Source organism: Ictalurus punctatus, chromosome 25 (genome assembly GCF_001660625.3).
Source record: "Ictalurus punctatus breed USDA103 chromosome 25, Coco_2.0, whole genome shotgun sequence".
Taxonomy (NCBI): domain Eukaryota; kingdom Metazoa; phylum Chordata; class Actinopteri; order Siluriformes; family Ictaluridae; genus Ictalurus; species Ictalurus punctatus.
The window spans coordinates 17,062,105-17,083,288 of record NC_030440.2 but is presented as its reverse complement, the minus strand read 5'-3'; the positions used below and the strand labels follow the sequence as shown (position 1 = coordinate 17,083,288).

At 45.3% G+C, this 21,184-nt stretch overlaps 1 protein-coding gene across 2 annotated transcripts in view; it reads left to right on the top strand.

Moving 5' to 3' along the window:
- Positions 1-21,184, top strand: part of akap12b (A kinase (PRKA) anchor protein 12b) — a 62,029-nt gene that overhangs the window by 30,554 nt on the left and 10,291 nt on the right. The window contains exon 2 of one of the 2 annotated variants that reach the window (XM_017455504.3): positions 1,317-1,419. In XM_017455504.3, the coding sequence (XP_017310993.1) occupies positions 1,317-1,419 (103 nt within the window). Of the gene's footprint in view, positions 1-1,316; positions 1,420-18,045; positions 18,379-21,184 lie in introns of those variants that run through there. The other variant, XM_017455505.2, reaches the window with a different exon arrangement.

Here is a 21,184-nt window from a genome sequence, read left to right as displayed (position 1 = left end):
TGTGTGTGTGTGTGAGGTGTTACTTGTCCCCCCCCCCCCGAAGTGCCCTCTGAATTCCGTTAAATTGTAGCGGATCAGATTTCCGCTGCTTAACGTGTCGAATATGATCTCGGTATTCCTTCTTGTGATTACGGTCTAATTTATAACAGATCACTACTGAAATATCGGGCAGTGTCTTCCACTTCTCGCGAGCCACGAGGCGTCACGAGATCTACGCTACGTGCTGTCGCCGTGCTCTTTAATTAACCCCCCCCCCCCCCGTCCGTCCGTCACACGTCCCCATCTTTCCTGTCGGCTCATACACGCCGAGTGAGCGAGAAGTAAAAGGACCAGACAGTGAGGGAAAGCGTTCTGGTTTGAAGGGCAGACTGACGACAGAAAGCAGGAAAGCACTTGTTAAAGTGCACGGCGGCTCCTCGATAACGGGATCCTCTTAAGAGGAACGATTCGTCCGGAGCCCGGCCCGATCCATTAGTCTGATTAGCCTGTGAGTGTGTGTGTGGTAACGTCAGTGCAGGCCACCGTGCCAGGATGTGTGTAAAGTGCATTATCTGGCAGAAACTCCGAAAAGTAGAAACTTGACACTTTGACGCTGATTCCAACAACATCGACTCACCACTTTTTTTTCCCCCTGCACTGGAAACACAGCTGCTCATTAAGTATTCTGGACTAGTCTAGGCCTCTAATCAGGCACTACACGCTACTCACTCGACTTGACCGTCTAGTACCTGTTTTTTTCCTCCTTCCGTAGTGTACTAACGTTTCAAAACATACCAAACAGACCTGACCGACGACTGGCCGTCACCTCACGTCACTGACATGCCAAGCAACGTCCTCGACGGGTACGACCGGTCATTTTACGACACAAAAAGTCCAGACGTCTAAACGTCGTGGCACTGATTTGCGTATGTACGCAGTGAATCAGAAACCTCGACGTCTTCCGGTGGCTCCGCCTACTCCTCCTCCTTCTTCTCCCTAGAGCCGAGTACAGAACGTATCGATCGTCCGTACTTACATCTCGCGCGCCACGGATTCCCCCTCTCGGCGTGCGGCATGCTTCCGAGCACTTTCTCCCAGTCTCCGCCCCCGTCCTGTCGTTGACGTGTTACCCGATTGTGTTCGCCTGTTCTGTGTCGATCGGTTCCTCCGATTAGACCCTGTGCACTAATACTGCGCAGTTATACCGATAAGTCTGTGGACTAAAAATGGCCGGCGCACTACGGAAGGCCGATGTCGTAGTGTTTAATAGATTTGTGTGTGTGTGTGTGTGTGTGTGTGTGTATTAGTTTGTAAACAATGTCTTGTTCCCTCTGTAGCAGCTGCAAAAGAATGGACAAATCTCGATCTCCAGCCTGAACGGGAAGACGGACGAGCAGACGGACTTTAACGGAAAAGATGAGGATGATACTCTGGCTGAGGGTACGTCTATTTGTGTGTGTGTGTGTGTGTGTGTGTGTGTGTGTGTTCATTTGGTTGTGTGCACCGTCTCCGATTGTCTCAAACAGACCACCCATTTGTCATGTTTGGGGTACGAGGGATGATCTTTATCTCCTTATCTACAACCCCCTTATATCCCTCTGTCTCAGCACATAAACTCATACAGGACACTTACAGAGAGTAGACTATGTGCAGGATACGTGTGTGTGTGTGTGTGTGTGTGTGTGGGTGTGGGTGTGTGTGAGAGAGAGAAAGAGATAAAGAGATAGAGAACTACACAGTTCCTGCACAAGTTCCTGTTTCACATTCCCTGCAGATTACAGGAACCAAAACAAGTGCGCAGAGTAACAGAAGTGACGCAGACTGCAACAAGAGTGACGTGTGTGTTGAGCTTTGTAGTGTGAATATATTATTATTATTATTATTATTATTATTATTAGTGTAGATTTTGACACGGTAAGTTGTGCAGCAGCGGTTACACCCCCACACGTTCGGAGACGAAACTCCAAAAGGCGGGTCAGTATTTCCACAGGGGACGTCACGTGTATTCGGACTCGGGTTACGCGGCTGTTCACGTCGATTTTCTGCTCCCCACGTTCAGATTATTCAAATCACCCGATTGTTCTCGAGGAAAGATGTCCCGAGACGGGGCTTTTCACTACGTTTAACGGCATTTTGGCGGACGCCCTTATCCAGGGCGATTTACATTTATACACCTGAGCAGTGGAGGTTTAAGGGCCTTGCTCAAGTGGCCCAACAGTGTGGGATTTGAACTCACGACCTTCTGATCAGTAGTAACCTTTAACCCCTGAACTACCACTGCCCCACTTCGCTGGCGCCTACAACACGTTTAACACAAATTAAAGACCCATATAACGATATATGAATGAGAAGGTGGTAGTTATAATAAAATAGCACTTGATCCAGCACATCCTATTATATTTATTTGTTTTAAATATCGTGCACTGACGGTTACTCATGACACCATAAGATACTAAATCAGTGTCTCTTTAATCGGAAAGTGTGTGCAGGAGGTCGGCATGTTGAATCTTGCTAGCGTCAAAATGACTAAAATGATTCCAGTGACCATTTCTAGAGTATATAGAGATACACGTATCTCACCTACTACTGTATATAGTAGGCAAGTACGCGGTTCGGGACGCAGCCGAGCTCTCTTGTTCGCCGTAAAACGCTCGAGCGCCGCCGTGCGTGTACGTGTCCTGTCGCACGATACGGTGAAAACTCTCGCACGAGGTTAATAGCGTGATTACGGCGTGTACGTGTCTGTCACGCACGTCCATAACGCGACTGAAACAGGAGTACGGCACACGTCTTAATTCGAGTTGTGTTTACTCCGAGTACGACTTTAATCAGATCAAGGTCATCGGTGATCGCCGTTTACACGCTAGTTTCTTAATCAGAGTCTCGGATCATTGTTGTCGTTGTAAACGTACTGAATGTCTCCATATTCCCGTTTACAGTTTTTCTCATTTCCTCCTCGCTTCGACGTGTCTGAAAGCCAGCAGTTGGGCTTTTTACGGATCTCCAGAGCTCTCTGCGGTGTGAGAGTGTGTGTGTGTGTGTGTGTGGTTGAGGGGGTGGGTGCGCAGTTTATTTGTTCTTTCACTGGCTTTAAACTTCGACAGACCACCGAGCCACTTCCTTCCAAAAATATTTAGCGAGCCATGACCCGGTGGAGCTTCAGAGAGCCCTGTGCACTTTTTAAATGAACTTATCTCACTGTGTGTGGAGAAACCTGAGACGGCTTTAAATGCAGAGGAAGGCGGCGCGCCTACAGAGGGACCGTATTATTATATTTATCAACGCCGTAATGAGCCGTGCGCCGGCTGAATTGAGTAGCGCAGTAACCTTACGCTGCATCAAACAGACAGCACTGTGGGGACGGAAAGGACGTGTCGGTTAAGATTTACAATCTTATCATGGCGACGACGTACGTCACAGTAAGATCCTTTAGTGAGTATCACGGTTACGGTCCTAACGTCATTGGCTTCGATTCCCACACGCTGCTGAAAATGTCTACCTTTCTGGAAACTCATAAGCTGTAAATGCTTCAGATCCCAAAATTATGGATTTAGGTCCGATGCGAGTCCAATCCCAGCATCATGGGTTTGATTCATGCGCTCCTCATGCACTACTCACATTCTTCCAATCTCACCATCATGGCTTAAAGTGCACCTGTTACGCTTTTTCAGATATTCCCTTTCATGTAGCGTGTTATCGAGCTGTTTGTGAATGTTAAAAGTCTGCAAAGTTTCAACGGTCAAAGCGCACGACAAACGGAGTAATCGACTCCCAAAAGAAGGAATCGATTCTGAACAGCTGAGTCGAGTCGTTAGTGATTCCAGACTTCACTTCCTGTACTAACCTACGTAGGTTTGTAAGAAAAAAGCCCCGCCTCTGGTCTTCATCGGCCGCTCGCTGACGGCGGTAGACCGATCACGACAGACCGGGACGTCTGACCGATCAGAGCAGGGTATGCTCTCTGAAAGGAGGAGTTTCGAACGAATCCTTTAGAACGGATCATTTAACGAGTCGTTTGTGACACCGGGGGGTATAAGGTAACGCTGCAGTTTAAATGATGAGCACGTTAAAGTGTTTTTTGACCTCGGATGCAGGTAAATCTATCGTATGAGAGCTTTAAAACAAATTCGGCACGTTTCAAAACCATAATAGGTGCACTTTAAATTCCATATGCTTCCAGTCTTGCTATGATGGGCGTCCACAAACCTCCACTCCCAACATCATGGTTTCAATCCCCACACCCTTCTAATCCCAACATCATGGTTTCAATCCCCACACCCTTCTAATCCCAACATCATGGGTTCAATCCCCACACCCTTCTAATCCCAACATCATGGGTTCAATCCCCACACTCTTCTAATCCCAACATCATGGGTTCAATCCCCACACCCTTCTAATCCCAACATCATGGGTTCAATCCCCACACCCTTCTAATCCCAACATCATGGGTTCAATCCCCACACCCTTCTAATCCCAACATCATGGGTTCAATCCCCACACCCTTCTAATCCCAAGGCTTTGATTCCCACATGCTTCTAATCCCAACATCAGGGTTTTCATTTCTGCATGCTTCTAATCCCAACATCACTGGGTTTTATTCTCACACTGTCATAATCCCAACACCATGGATTTTTGATTGTCACATGTTTCCACTCCCACCATCATGGGTTTTTTTTCATCATGAGTTCAGTTCCCCCACTCGTTTAATCCCAACATCATAAATCCATCCCCTACACTCGTTTAATCCCAACATCATAAATTCATCCCCTACACTCGTTTAATCCCAGCATCATAAATTCATCCCCTACACTCGTTTAATCCCAACATCATAAATTCATCCCCTACACTCGTTTAATCCCAGCATCATAAATCCATCCCCTACACTCGTTTAATCCCAGCATCATAAATCCATCCCCTACACTCGTTTAATCCCAACATCATAAATTCATCCCCTACACTCGTTTAATCCCAGCATCATAAATTCATCCCCTACACTCGTTTAATCCCAGCATCATAAATTCATCCCCTACACTCGTTTAATCCCAGCATCATAAATTCATCCCCTACACTCGTTTAATCCCAGCATCATAAATTCATCCCCTACACTCGTTTAATCCCAACATCATAAATTCATCCCCTACACTCGTTTAATCCCAGCATCATGGGTTCTGTTTCCACATGTTCTAATCCCAGGATCATGATTTTTATCCCCACACACCTCCAGGCCCTGTATTACAGGTTTTCCACATGCGTTCAATCTCATCGTGTTCGGTTCTGATGCCGATGAAAATCCCTTTCGATTCCCACATCTCAACGTCATGAGTTAGTTCCCACACGACTCCAATCCCAGCATCTTGGTTTTGGTTCCCACATTCTTCTAATTCCTGTGTAATGTCTTTGATTCCCACACACTTCCAATCCCATCATTTTGGTTATGGCTTTGATTCCTACATTCTTCCAGTCCCATCATCGTAGTTTCAAATCCCTCGCTCTTCCATTTCCAGCCCCGTGTGTTCACATCCCACATTCCTTTAAATCCCCACATTATTCCATTCCATCCGGCACGTGTTCAGTTCCCAGCGCAACAAAAAAAACGTCGCGGAAATCGATCCGGACCAATTTCCGACGCCGACGGCGCGCGTCCGATCCGAACATAATGGGTGCTGTCTTTCCAAACCTACCATAGTTGGTTGGTTTTCCACGTGCTCCCAATCCCGAGATCATGGGTTCGATTCCCACACATCTGATTCCTGCGCTTTGGATAAACACATCTGGAAAATGAAATGTAAATGTAACCAGTACTTGTATGTACTTGATTTATCCCTTGAAAAGTCATCTTTTTCTCTCTCGCTCTCTCACACACACACACACTCACACACACACACACAAGCCCAAGGGCAAGGCCATGCTGCTTGTGTCGAGTTGCAGTCTCTTTGCATCACTATTTTTCAAAACTGCACCAACATCTGTTTGCTTTTACAGAACCCTGAGAGACTGAGATCTCAAAGGTCAGAATGTTTCGAGTGTAAGACTGTAGGTCAAAGCCGTTATCCAGAGATGTCAGCGCTGCACAGGCTGGATGTATAGAATGTCTGGTATGCTCCGGAGCGGCGGGGCTGGGGGAATGACTCGCCCTGCTGAGGGACTCTGGGGTAGATGGAGAGATGAAGTGTGGGGCAGGGCAAAAGTGGCAGCTGTCTGAGACGTATGTGAGAGGGGGTTTAGGGCTCGGAGCCAGATAACGCCAAAGACTCCGAAGAAGCAGGAGCAGGAATGCCTTCTGATAACACTACAGAAGGACAGGATTTGACTACCCCCCAAACCCCCACCCACCCCCCACCAACCACCACTCACCCCTCCATTCTCACACACACATATCCACACACCATACTCGTCCTTGTTTCAATCAAACGGCGCACAAGCTGAATCGTGATGCTCGTTTCCTCTCCGAATCTTTTAATCAGTGCTGTCAGGTTAACGTCTAATCCGTGTGAAGACGCGCCCTAAGAACGCTGGATCGGATCAAACGCGCCCCGTACTCTTCCCCTGTCCAGATGGAGACAAAGCGAAGGAAGGAAACACGACGAGGAAGAAATGTTTCTCTCAGGAGGCCCCAGGACCAGCCCTGAAACACTCGGACACACAGACACGCACGTATGCACCATCACACACACGGGACGGACATGTAAACACACCCCCGCGCTTCACACGCAACCGCCCGAATCAGAACCAGCGTGTGAAAATAAACCACGGCCGTCGCCAGGCTTTTCCCAGAGTCTGGGGTTTTATTCCGTCCGGACAGGCTGAACGCTTCTAACCCGCTCACCTGCTCACATCCCAGCGCTGTTTACCGATCGGTCAGAAAGCGACGATACGACAGCGGCTCTGACAGTAGTGCGGCTGCGAATCGCAGGTTTACATCGATGTGTTCGTCGTCGTTTCTATAGCGATAGAGTTATAATGCAGACAGCATTTTCACAGCAATTCACTTCTTATTTCTACATTAATATGAAGCATAAAAATGAAAATCAATGCCAAATCGCTTTGGTATAAGACCATTAAACACTTCAGGACACGCTGTTATTGGAAAATAACCCAAAAGGACCCACGTCACACCCCTCTTCGTCTCCCTCCACTGGCCTCCTCTAGCCGCCCGGATCTAATTCGAGGCCTTCACGCTCACCTACAAGACCTTGTCTGGATCAGCGCCCTCCTACCTCGACTCTCTCCTCCTCGAGGCTTTCGTTCCCTCGCGCGATCTGCGCTCAATCGACGACCCACGCCTGGTACAGTACCTACTCGGCGACGCATGAGGTCCCTTTCCAGAACCTTCAGACTGACCCGTTCCTCAGCGGTGGATGAACTTCCGACCTCGATCCGGACCGCGGAATCTCTCACCGTCTTCCAAAAACAGCTAAAGACCCCATCGTGAGCACGTAACCAACCCCTACAACGCCAACCCTCACATCATTTATAATAAATCACTAAATAAATCCCTCACCCACCCCGGCTCTTCCGCCTCGACCCTGCGCGCCCTGCTTCTCTAGAACCCCATTATGAGTCCCTCTTACTGGTAGCGCGACTCGTATTGCTCTCCTGATGCATCACTCTGCCTGTATTTCCTCATCCGTAAGCCGCTTTGGATAAAAGCGTCGGCTAAACGACGGGGTATGATCACCGCCACGGTGCTAGCAGTAACTCTGTCTCATCACGCCGGCCGGTTGTCGATTAGCTTCCCGTGATGGCACGACGCGGCGCGTTTTATTCGTGACATACAGTAATAGAGCGCGTAGGAGATGCCGTGGTTTTATTCCGGCCGGCAGCTCAAATCCGGTCTCCGCACACCGAATCCCATTTTATTTTGGAGTCACTCCACAAAAGTGCACACTTTAATCAGATCGTGCGCGCGCGTGCGTGTGTTTTTTCTTCGTTTGGTATGCGGTGCTTTTTTTTTCTCTCCCCCTGTCAGTAATTTGAGACGAGAACAACAACAGGGACAAAATCCGGAGGACAAAACCTGGACTGAAAGGCACAACGTATCTCCTTTTTTTTTTTTTTTTTTTTTTTTTTTTTTTTTGTGTCATAGATGTGACAGAACAAATGTAAATAAATAAATAAATAAAACGAAATAACGATCCCCATTTTGGGACTCGGTTATGCGGAGCAAGTTCGAGAAAGGAATAAATCTCTCAAAAGCTTTTCCCCTGCTGTGTCTTTGCATCATTTATGTACGTGTTTGTGTCTGCATTCAAGGGCGTGGGTGTCTTTTTCTTTGTCTGGCCGTCTCCTCCCACAAGAATGGGGTAGAAGCACTGGGTCAGCGCGGTCTCCGTCCAAATATCTCCCTCGCACACTTACACTCACACCGAGACACAAACCCCGTGGCTGGGAGGGGCGGTTGATATTCTGCAGCTTTAGTTTTGTGGAGGCTTTGCCAAAAAAATGTACTGCCTTGTGCAATTTCTCCTCTTCTGCCAGAAAAACTCGAGCTGTCGTGATGAGACGGGTTTGCACGCTGGAACCGATCGCCGGCACTGACGGCCACCCGTGCGGTCCAAATGCAGCTTCGCACGGTGTCGACGTATGGCTAATCGGAACACATACAGACATGTATGACTGCATACGTCGGATTACATGCAAACACACACACACACACACACACACGCAGACGGAGAAAGAATGAATAAGCTTCCTCACAGCTGTCGAGGAGGGGACATCTGAAATGATCCAGAGAATGAGATCAACCATTATCTCATACAGAGGCTAGTCCGAAAACCATGTGTGTGTGTGTGTGTGTGTGTGTGTGTGTGGAAAGATGACAGGTTATTAGAATTATCCTGTTGTTTGGGGTTATCAAGAAATAATTTTTGCGTATGCATCCAATTATCCAACTTTTTGTTTTTCCATGTGTGTTTACACACGTGTGAACGATCAGGATCTGCGAGAGTGCGGTGCACCTCGTGCCAAAAGCATTTCATCAGCCTTTCGGAAAGCAGTCCGGCTTCGGCCGCGTCCCGGTCGCACTCTTCACCTCGCCGGAACCCCGCCTGGAAACCCCCCAGCCGCAGACGTCCACTTTGCCAGTGAGGGTTTTGCCGTCAGAGTCGCGAGAATCCTCCGTAGCCGCTTAACAAGGATCGATTCGTGAAATATACTGTAGGTCCTTAAGTTCCATTCACTTAGAGTTTAAGCACGACGGGAATGGGGGGGGGGGGTAAGAGAAGGAAAATAAACAGCAGTGGGGGGGGGGGGGGTGTGTAAGAGAAGGAAAATAAACAGCAGTGGAGGTTTGCGTCCTTCACGTGAGCAAATGAACACGTCTGCTTCGCGTGTTTAGCTTGGAGTCAACTTAAAGGTACACGATACTGGGCGGAGTCTGTGCGCATCGGTTCGTTTCGCAGCGGCGATGTGATTTACTGCACTAGGAAGTCATTTCAGAAACGGTGATTGCGTGCAGATTGATGCACCTGGAGGGCAGGTATTAAATTCACACTAGACGGCCGGAGTCATAATAACGAGACGCCGGGTTTCTGTCATGTCCGATATTCACGGCACGTCCGCACGACACGACCGAATACGCACGTCACATGACCATCCGTGCGCACTGGGCATGCGCATACGAGTGTAAACAGGAAGTTGAACCCGAGGAAGAAGAACGGAAGAAAACAGGAAAGATTTTGTTCTTTGTTTTGCACTCAGTAATAGTAATTTCACCGCAGATGCTCCGGCCGGCCTTCAGTAAAAAGCCCATGGTCGAGATTGAAAACGGCATCTCCAAGGCGATGTGGAACATCTCGTCAACGCCGCGAGTGCTCGAAACGTGCGTAGGACCAAGCAGAACCCCGTCACCAGGGTCTGTTATTTTGTACGAGAGCAAAGCGCACACTTCCAACGTTTTTCCTTTGTATTGCTTTGGGATTTCAAAAGAATGAGATGATTGGGCGCCGACTCAAGATGAATCTGTATAAATAGCGCGTGGAGTCCGTGTATAGATCCGGATCACTTTGGGACGTCCCGCTGATTGGATCGTCGTTTTTTGACACGACAGCTCGTTAGAATACGTTCATTTCTATCGCACCGGTGCGAAATCACGACATCGAGAGTTCGCAAAGCTTCCAAAGTAGCGCTCTCGAGTAAGGCGCTTAACCCCCGACCCCTCCGGAGGCACCGTGTCGCCACGTCCGACCCCGCGCTCTGACCCCAACTTCCTCCCACGTCGGGATACGTGAAGAAAACTATTCATTTGGTACGGTACACACTATACAAAGAAAGAGTTGATTCTAACTGCTTAGGATTGCACACGTGTACAAACGTTTCACGTGAAACGTTTGACGTTCCCCGACCACCGAACTAGCCCCGGACCTCCCGTCTTGGAGCGAAAGCCTCCTTCACATGTCGGCTCCGCGGATTCCCTGTTCCCGTTTCCCATCGGAAACCTTCCAATCCGCTGCGAGATACTTTCTGACCAGGGTAGGAATGCGGCGCCCGCCCCGCAACCCGCAGCAGAACCGTGTCGCGTGAGACGCTCGGCCTGTACGTTAGGAACGGCGAGGGATGGAGGTGGAATACCGGGATCGTAGAAACATCTCGGGGTAGATCGGACGTACGCCAGGCGTGATGTGAACCTGGGATTGATTCGGTTTTGGCGAATTCGATTTTTTTTTAAGCGAAGTGAGGATGAGGATGAGATTTACCTAAGCAGGCAACACGTTTGGGCAGCCCTTCATGCTAATCAGACGTCACAAAGGTGATAAGAAAGGTCTTATCAGATAAGAAGGCGTCCCCACAGCCCTATTCGAAGGATTACAGCTTCTATAGGAAAATAACCAGCGATGCTTCGGCGAGATGAAGCAGAGTCACTGTAACCGAGACCAAACCGGCACATCGCAAAGTGTTCTGTTTCTCTTATACTGCGATTACATCTTTTATTTATTATTTAAAGTATGACCTGACAGTCTCTCTTCTTTTTTTTTTTTTATCCATTTATTATTACATTTAATATCGTGGAACGTCCAGAAGCCGAGTAAGTTCCCGTTAATGTTTACATTACAGCAATCGCCCCCTCGAGCGCGGCCGGTTATCCTGAAGGCGTTTCTCTGTCAGAAGCTGTACCGACTGTTACAAATCGGTTCTCAGAGCGCTTTTTGTGATCGCTGCGCCCAAAAATGCTTGATTTTGCTGCAGCTTTTTTTTTTTTTTTTTGCGGAAAAATCACGAGCGATCGCACGAGATTGTTTCCTACACAGCGATGTTAGCTGGGAAACGAGACCTTCTAGCCGTACCCGTGTTTAGACACGCGTGGATCGGAGACGGCTTCGGCTGAACGCGCGCCGGCGATGAGACGTCTCGACCCGCGTCTCCGGATGTTCGATTTTGCGCTCGTTTCTGCGATCCTGCAGGGATCGGCGAATCGCCGACACTGGAGACTCCTTCCGTAAATGTTTGATAGCGTATAAACGATTCGACGTTTTTTTTTTTTGTCTTGGTTGAATAACACAACGTTTGGTAATTGTTTATTTTTAGGCTAAGTTCCGTCGATCGTGTGCCGTACGAGGATGAGGACGATGTGACGCATGTCTCTGCGTGCTTATTTACACAGCGTCGGTCGCTGTGTGTTAAGGCTCGGCTAAACCCTTGCGCTCATCCTTTCAGATGAGTTCTGGGTGGTCCGTGAACAGTGATGAGGGTCTAAACCTGGAGGAGATTACTAGAGAGTGTGTTCTAGTGCAGGCTTGAGCGCTAGCAGATGAAAATGAGGACATTCTCTAAACTGCTCGGAGAAAACCTGGATCCGTCCTGAATCGCTTGCTCCTCTGCCTGGCCCCGGTCTCCACCCTGTTGCACCATTAAAAGATGCTTATCACGTCGTTAAGACTCTGAAACACATCAAAGCCATAGGTTTCAGGGTAGGGCCATGGAAACGGACCTGTCGAATCGGTTCTTTGCGATGAGTAACCGACACCTTTGTTGCGTTGTTAACGAGTCATGCTACCGAGAAACCGCAGAGCTTCACCTCCGCCTGTTACAAAGCGCTGACACCGGAGACTCCTTCCGCACAGCTTAAATAAACATCTCCTTACCGCGTCTGAGCCCCAAGACGGAGAAGTGAGCGGCGCTGTAGCTGAACTCGAGCGCTAAAGGGAAACGCGTGCGAGAAGACGATGACTGTGAGGACGGTGAACATTTCTAGAACACACCTGCTGTTATTAGTACGAACACCTTTATTAAGCGGTTATGTCATACCGAAGTGTGAGTCATATATTGAGATGGGAATGAGAAAGTGTGTGTGTGTGGGGGGGGGGGGGGGGGGGGGGGTGCTGGGAACAAAGTGGGTGGGGAATGAGCTCAGCTCAGGCACAGGAAACTGGAGAAGGAAGAAGAAGTCATGACGCAAAAGAATGAGTGCTTTTCCTGTGGCATTCCTCGGCTTCCGGTTATCCATAGAGAGCGAGATGTGAGGGATGTGTGCGAGAGAGAGAGAGAGAGAGAGAGAGATTATTTGGAGGACGTTAAAAAATGACAGTAGTGAAGAGTGAAATAACAGAATAGCTTGCCGGATGGAATAAAAGAAAATAAAAAAGAGAGAAAGACAGAAAGCATGAGAGAGAGACAGACGGACTTACTCATTTCAATATCCTCTCTCTCCCTCTCTCTCTCTATCTCTGACCGTCTCTGTTTCTGTCCGTCATCTCTCTCTGTCGGTCTTTCACTGGTTCTATCGTGCCTGTCTGTCTGTCTGTCTGTCTGTCTATGTTGGATCTCTGACTGTCTCTGTTTCTGTCCGTCATCTCTCTCTGTCGGTCTTTCACTGGTTCTATCGTGCCTGTCTGTCTGTCTGTCTGTCTGTCTATGTTGGATCTCTGACTGTCTCTGTTTCTGTCCGTCATCTCTCTCTGTCGGTCTTTCACTGGTTCTATCGTGTCTGTCTGTCTGTCTGTCTGTCTGTCTATGTTGGATCTCTGACTGTCTCTGTTTCTGTCCGTCATCTCTCTCTGTCGGTCTTTTACTTTTTCTATCTGTCTGTCTATCTGTCTATATTCTATCTCTGACTGAAGTAACAAACTAACTTGCTGGATGGAATAAAAGAAGAAAAAGAGAAAGACAGACAGAAATCGACGGAGAGAGACAGAAAGTGAGAGACAGACAGAGAGAGAGACAAACAAACTATCTGTCTCTCTATCTGTGACTGTCTCTGTTTCTGTCTGTCATCTCTCTCTGTTGGTCTTTCACTGGTTCTGTCTGTCTGTCTGTCTCTCTGTCTGTCTATCTATCTATCTATCTATCTATCTATTTTCTATCTCTGACTCTCTCTGTTTCTGTCTGTCCCTCTCTCTCTCTCTCTCTCTCTCTCTCTCTCTCTCTCTGAATCGGATTAGATTCACACACAGCACTCATTTCCTTTTCCTTCTATTATTTGAACCTCATCCCCCAGCTCGAGGAATGTGTGTGTGTGTGTGTGTGTGTGTGTGTGTGTGTGGATGATGATGTCATGCCATCCCCCTCCTTCCCTAAACCCCAGAGTGCAGCCCACCTCACCCTGTGCACAGGCACACCTCAGAGCTGCATATTTGGACTCGGTCACGTTTCCCTGATTGTGCAGATAACGAAGCGTCGGAGTCGGATCCGTGGAGCTGCAGTACAGCTGTTCAGTACGCAGCGAAGGAGGAGCGTTAACGTTTACATAACAAAAAATCCAGATCGAAATGTCCATTTAACACTCTGATCTCTAACGTGACCGATTGAAAAAAAAAAACCACCTTTCAGAGTTATTAGAGGAAATATAGCCAAGAATGTGAAGATTTTACTTTTTTCCTCCTTTTTACTTCAAATTTATATAAAGAAAAATAGTCATGGATTTATTTATTTTTTTTAAAGATGTAATATAATATAACCTATTGATCCAAAGCATCTGTTTTGATTTTCTAACAATATAACCATTTTTTTTTTTTTTTACATTGAAATTTTTTTTAATTTTTTTTTTTTTTTTTTTTTTTTTTTTTACAATTTTTTAAAAACATTATTTCAACATGTTTTTCTCAGAGCAAAATGACCTGGCCATAACGTATATTTAATATAAATGAACTCCATTTTTATTCACGTTATTACATTTGAATAAATTACCTAAAAACAAAAGAGATGCTTTTTTTTTTTTTAAAGTGTAAAATGGTGACCCATAAAGAACATGTGCCGTAGAAAAAGTAATAATAATAATAATCATCATCATCATCATGTTATAAAATATCAAGAAGCTGTTTTTCTGTTTTATTCTTTGCGAAAGAAAATCCAATTTATAATAAATATAATAAATAAAATTTAAAAAAAAAAAAACTATTTTCATCTCCGTAAGAAAGAATTGAGAAAATGTTTTAAGGGGGATGTTAAAGGGCTTTAAACCGTTTTTGAAAGTTTTTCCAAAGCTATAAATACTATGAATAAAAAGCTAGAAGTACAAACGAATCTAAAAACAAATAAATAAATAAACAAACAAATAAATAGGTAAATACACACTTCAGCGTGTACATACGTCTTTACGCAGGCCGTTGGCTTTTATTTAATTTTTATAGAATTGTTCGATATTTGATACAAAGAATCTGTTTTATTGTTTACTTTTATCTCAATGCGTTTACAGTTACTTATCCAGAGCGACTCACGTTGATCTCATTCATACACACGAGCAGGAGAGGGTTTAGGGACTCGCTCAAGGACCCGACGGGGGCAGTCTGATGGAGCTGGGATTTGAACTCGGAACCTTCTGGTCAGTAGTCCAACATCTTACCCTTAAACTTGCTCTTGTAGCTGGATTAAGACGCGCTGGCTCACGGTGGACGTGGACGGGTACGTTATGTCCGAATGATTCACGGAGGAAGAAGAGTCCGGAAGAGTCGCTTTCCTTTGAGGAATCGACTCTACAGTGGAGTGGTGTGACTCGGTGTGAGGGGACTGCATGTACTGTATGTGCTGAATTCCTGTCGGACTGACTCACCGGGAATGAAAAGGCTTTTCCCGTGTGTCATATCCCTCGTAGCTGATCCGACGGCACGTTTGAACGCCTCTCATTCATCACACTGAGGACTGAATGTGGCCTTTCATTGGCTGTTCGCGAACACTCCGAGTGGTCGCGATGTTCTTCTCGGAGCTGCGCACTCGGACAGCGTGGACACGTTCGTATCGCGGCTCAAACTTAACTCGGAAGCGGAAAGTCGGACCTTGGAATTACGTTCAAGCTGCGAACTGGGAAAGACGCGATATAGCCAGCTCAGGGTTGAGTTTCTGAGTAGTTTAGATGGTATTTTCTTTACTTTTTCCTAGTCAGGAATTCCAGCTTATGAGCTGTAGTCGAATGGTGCAGAAGAATAAACAGGCTTTGGACAACGCCCCGTTGTTAAAAGCGATATATACATGAAATTGAAAGAAAATGAGCATAAATTTGAAATTGAGACGTTCACATTTTTTAAAAATGGTTCTATTTTTTCTGGAACAGTGTTATTTAAGCAACTGATTCAACGTATCTATCTAATCTTAGCTATCTACCTACCTACCTACCTACCTACCTGTCGTCTTTCTAACACCAAAGAAAAAAATGAACACGTAATTACCACCAAAAAGCACAGATACATTTTAAGGAGTAGAAAAGCAGAAATAATATTTTGTGGGGGGAAATTTCAGCTCAAATCTGAAAGAGCGAGGTCACGTTTCTGTATGAGAGAGTTTCGCGTTTTTAATCATTATTTTTTCCCATTTTTTAATCATTTAATCTGTTTTGTTTTTTTAATTAAAACATCACTTTAAAAAAATTTTTTAATCATCTGTTTTTTTTTTTATTAAACATCACTTTTTTCCCAATTTTTTAATCATTATCTCTTTTTGCTTGTTTTTTTTTTATTAAAACATCACTTTCTTCAAATTTTTTAATCATTATCTGTTTTGATTTTTTTAAAATTAAAACCACTTTTTTCCCAATTTTTTAATCATTAACTCTTTTGGTTTTTTTTTAATTAAAACATCACTTTTTAAAAAAATTTTAATCATGATCTTGTTTGATTTTTTTAATTAAAACATCACTTTTCCCCCAATTTTTTAATCATTATCTCTTTAGTTTTTTTTATTTTATTAAAACATTACTTTTTTCAAATTTTTAAATCATTATCTCTTTTGTTTTTTTTTTAATTAAAACATCACTTTTTTCATTTTTTTAAATCATTATCTGTTTTGATTTTTTTAATTAAAACTTCACTTTTCCCCCATTTTTTTAATCAGTAACTCTTTTGTTTTTTTTTTAAATTAAAACCACTTTTTTTTCTAATTTTTTAATCATTATCTGTTTAGATTTTTTTTAAATTAAAACGTCACGTTTCTTTTGCCCAGACGTTTGCACATGCCTCCCCGTTTAAAACATCAGCTGAGAATGCTCCGTGTCTGGAGTCTGTCTTTGAGGCCTGAAAGCCGGCTGTTATCACGCCTTTAACAGAAGATTTCACTGTTTCACCTGGAATTTACACATTCCAGCAGGACAATGTGGAGGTGTGAGATCTCTGATTAGAGCCCTCTCTGTGTGTGTGTGAGGAATCTGATCAGCATTCCCCAGTGCTTTCACAGGCCAGGGCGGACATACCCGAGCTGGTCTAAATCACCGCCCCGATGAGCCATTAGCACACTTTGGAGCTGTAACTGGGGAAGTGTTGGTTTAGGAACATGAACCATGCTTCATATGCTAATTGGACTCGGAGAATCCTGTACCTTCATAACAAAATGTTTGAAACACACCATATTAAAACATTTTTTTTTTTAGCTAAACTCCAAAAAAAAATGGGTGCAAGTGAAATCTAAGTAAGAATTCGGTATGAAAGTTCATTTCTCTCCCAAGAAAGTGTCATCTTAGAAAAAACAAAACACCTCATGGGTTCTTCAAGAGTTCTTAGCTTCCTAAAACATTCGAGAAGCTCATTCTGATTCTCATTCAAAACGCTCTGGAAGACCTTCAACGGTTCCTCGGAGGGACAAGATCGATATATCATGCCAGTACATTTCCAAAATCACAATTTTATCGTAAGTTTTATCTCGGTTTCACCGTAAAGTTTGTGGGTACGCTTCTCACCTGACGTTCGTCTTCACCTTCATCCACGTACCTTGTGAGGAATTTCACGTATCACAAATCTGTGCTCATTTTTTATAAATTACTCACGTTTTCCCGTACGTTCCTGTGACATTTACGAAGTTTGCCGTTTTACATGCGGGATTAACTGTCGTTCAAGCCACGCCCCCCCGACGAAAGTGTCCCGAATGAAGACGTGCCAAAAGTGGTCACCGCGTAGTCTGTCGGAGGAATCCGCCATTTGTCCCTGTAGCATAGAGACGGTCGGATTGTTAACGTCGTACAGATGCAAAACGGCAAAACTGCGCTTTTCGATTAGGTTTACGAATTTAGATACGTATTAAATTCGCATCTTTTTTTGGATCTTCTGGAAAGCTGTGGTCTCATCCTACGTGTCTGTGGTGGTGCCGTTCCACCGATCACAAATCTGTAGCTATTTTCCGTAAAATCGTAACGTTCCTCGTACGTTCTTGTGTGTAATTTACAGTACCACTGTATAACATTACCAGTTGCAGCTGTTTGTAGTTTTTTTTTTTAATTTAAGCCACGCCCTCTCAGCAATAGATCTGACTGCTGCGTACTTACGATTTTCACACGATTCATAGCTAGTTCCTAGAGCGAGCGCCAGAGATCCACCGAGCATTCCTATAACGTTAGAGCCATCACGTGTGAGGGAACGGAGGGAAATTTTATTCAAGAGTGAAAGAACTATGTCGAGAGGTAAAGAGAGAGAGAGAGAGAGAGAGAGAGTATGACAGAGTGAGGGAGGAGAATGTAGTAAAATCTGTCTACATGTAGAGAACATGAACGTCTACTCATTACGCTCCAGTCTGGTATGTATGGAATTTGATGTCATGACATTTCTGTGACCTTGTCGTATCATGAAGAGAGATGGGGGGGGGGGGGTTAAGTGTGCGAGAATGGGAACGTTGAAGGCATTTCGAGGAAGAGAGGAGAGGGGACAGGAAAAGGAAGCCCCATTCAGAGAGAGAAGGGCATCGGACAGCTGAAAGTCGGTTGGGGGGAAGGAACAGAGGGGAGGTCCCACATCGGGCCTGGGTGTCAGCGTGGGTTGAAATGTGTGAGTCGCCCTCCTCTTCTCCTCATTGTAACCCAGAAGCAGAGACGACGAGACGCTCGGCCTCCATGAGAGTTCACGAGAGAAAGAGAGAGAGAGAAGACTCTGTAACTGCGACTTAACAACCAGAAGGCCATTTTTTTTCTTCTTCTTCTCCTCAACAAAGCAACTTGATTTTTTTTATTTTGAGGAGAAGTTTCGCAAATGCTCGGGACGATAACTTTAACAGGTAAGGTACATCTCAGAAGCTGAATTGGCTCACGTTTCTCACCACTGGTTGGATTTTTTTTGTGATTTATGAACTAGGTGAGCACTTTATCCGTTAACCGCGAGCTGCTTTCTAAAGAGATTGAAATCGATTACACAGTCGAGTGTGTTTATTGTCTTGGGACACGTTGTGAACCGGGTCAGGATTGAAGAGTCAACGCTAACAGAATGTGGTGAGGAGAGTCAGGTGAAGCTTGGAAATCTTCACCTGAGCGCGTGGTAGATTGTTTGTGTGATCTAGGACATCGTTGAAAGCTCCGGTATACGACCTTCTCCTTGATAGTCATAATGAAGTACATAAATTCCTCACGGTTATAGATCTACATCACGTTCTGATTGGTTTCACGAGAAGGTAATTGATAGTAATGGTATGTTGAAGAATGTCTAAATAGTGAGCAAAACGTTTACACGGTTAAGAATCCTGTACGTTACAACTATGACGGGAAATATCACCGGTATGATTGTTGATTTTTAATCGTTTAAACTTACACGTAGTGCGTTTCTGGTGTAAGTTTGACAGAAAACAACGTAGGAGTTGGGAGTGGAGTCGAGCGTTAACGCCCCACATCCATTCATGAAAAGCCTCAGCTCCAGAAGACCGATTTGGTCTTAGGGAGCACATTCCTCACCCTATTATCCCGAGTATTATACGTAGTAGGAGGAAACATATCTTACAAGAGTAGGCTGTAAATATCGCCGTACTGTACACACTTCAAAAGAGAAGGGCTGGAGCTGCTGGGCTTTGGAATCTGAATTCGTTTTTCTTTAAGCTCTTGAGAGCTCCGTCAGGGTGCTGCGACGTCCCGGCGGGTGGTGTGGGCCGGGGATATGGAATTTATTACTGTTTGCAAAGTAGCAGAACGTGTGTGTGTTTAAGGTTTAAGGTGTCTGTTTCTGTAAATCTCATAAATTTCGATTGCGACCAAGTGGCATTTCCCAAACGATCTCCGCTGTTTAATATTCTTTATCGCTAAATTGGCTTGTCCTTGGGCTTCTTGTGGACTCATGCTGAGCTCTCATTGGCATAGGTCACAGAATCACGATTGCTATGAAGCAGCCAAATAAGGCATGTACTATTGATTTGCTTTGTCATCGATTGCGCTTCGGTATTTAATATTGTTTATTGCTAAGTTGGCTTGCACCATGCCTGTCATGGACTCGTGAGGTTTGTAGAAGCGGTAAATCTCAGAATTCAGATCGTTACCAAGTGACATTTCCAATGTTGAATGATTTTCAGTGTTGATGGTGATGGTGCAAGTTTCAGTAGGATGGGGTGTGGTCATTTAGTGTGGTGCATTGTTGGAATGGGGTACAGTCATTCAGTCTCGGTGGGTTCTGGGAGGCGCGGGGGGGGGGGGGGGGGTGTTAAAGCCTTGTCTCGAGGGTGGGGTGTGGTGGGGGGTAGATAAACAGTGTAATGTTTGCACAGCACCACCAAACCTCAAGCTTGTCCTTTTCTAAACACTAGTTCCGCTAATTAATAGCCTACAGTTGCCTGCATCTGTTTGCCAAACATGACAAACAAAAGCAGGAGGGGTGGATGGCATGCAATAAGTTGAAGCACCCCTCACCCGCAAGCCATGTGGAAAATGTAGTCCGTTATCCCAGGAAGAGTTCAGATAACACCTCCCCCTCCCGGTTTTTAAAGAAAATCCATCGAGCACACTATACACGCCGGGCGTAAACAAGAGAGAGGATCGAATTCCTTGGCTCGGGTTTCATTCAGAGACACTTTAGAGACAGCGGCAGATGTGGGGCGACGAGGGGCTTCGGACACACTCACGCATACAACCTCCTTGTGGCAAGTTGGGCTATTCATCTTAGCTCCTTAAATGCCTTCTAATGGTCCTCCTCTGAACACAAATCATTTCAGAGCTTGTTCCTCCAGTCATTTGCCTAACAATCGCATGGATCACAGCGTCACAGAATAAACACTGCTCCGACAATACCAGTGAGAAAGTTCTCCACCCGAATAGCCCCTGTTGATACTCATACATGTCGTAATGCCACCACTCATCACATCACTACTCATCCGTTCAGTCAGCGTCGTGGTGAGCTTGTAAGTTTCCTATCCATCTTTTTTTGTCACTGATCTGTCTTCTTGCACTGGTTTTTTTTAGCTACAGTTTCAGCAATTTTGTCATGGTTATTTAAAGGTTCGTATGGACAATAGAATGGGGCCCCCATCCAGAAGAAGCCAGAGAGCCATTGTGAAAGAACTGGGGCAAAACAGAAAAACAATGCATGCTTTCCTGGCTGAAGTTCCCTCTCTCCCTCTCTCCCTCTCTCTCTCTCTCTGTCTCTCTCTCTCTCTGGGGGATGGGTTCTTGTGTGGTAAAGGAAGTTTAATGACATCTTCCAGGTTTCTTAGAGTTAGTTTGTTGCTTCTGATCTTTTTTGTCTTTGAATGGTTGTGTTTTATTCTATCAAACAACTACGAACGCTTCTTAGACCCCCCCCCCCCCCCAAAAAAAAAAACAAAAACAAAAAAAAACTTCCAACTTAGTAGCTTTTTATGCCAAGTTTGAAACATGACATCGTCGAGGTGAAAAAAAAAATCTAGTTTGTAATCTTGTGTGGTGCGCGATTCATTTCTTAAGAACGAGCTTTCTTGGAGAACAGTCGTGATGATGTTGGAATGACCAGGGCCACGTGATGAAAGCAAGTGCTTTGAAATATTTCAGAGAAATCTATTCGCAGCCATGCTACACACTCAGCCCCTGACGATTTAACGATTTAAAAACGATCGACTTGCTTGCATGATTTGG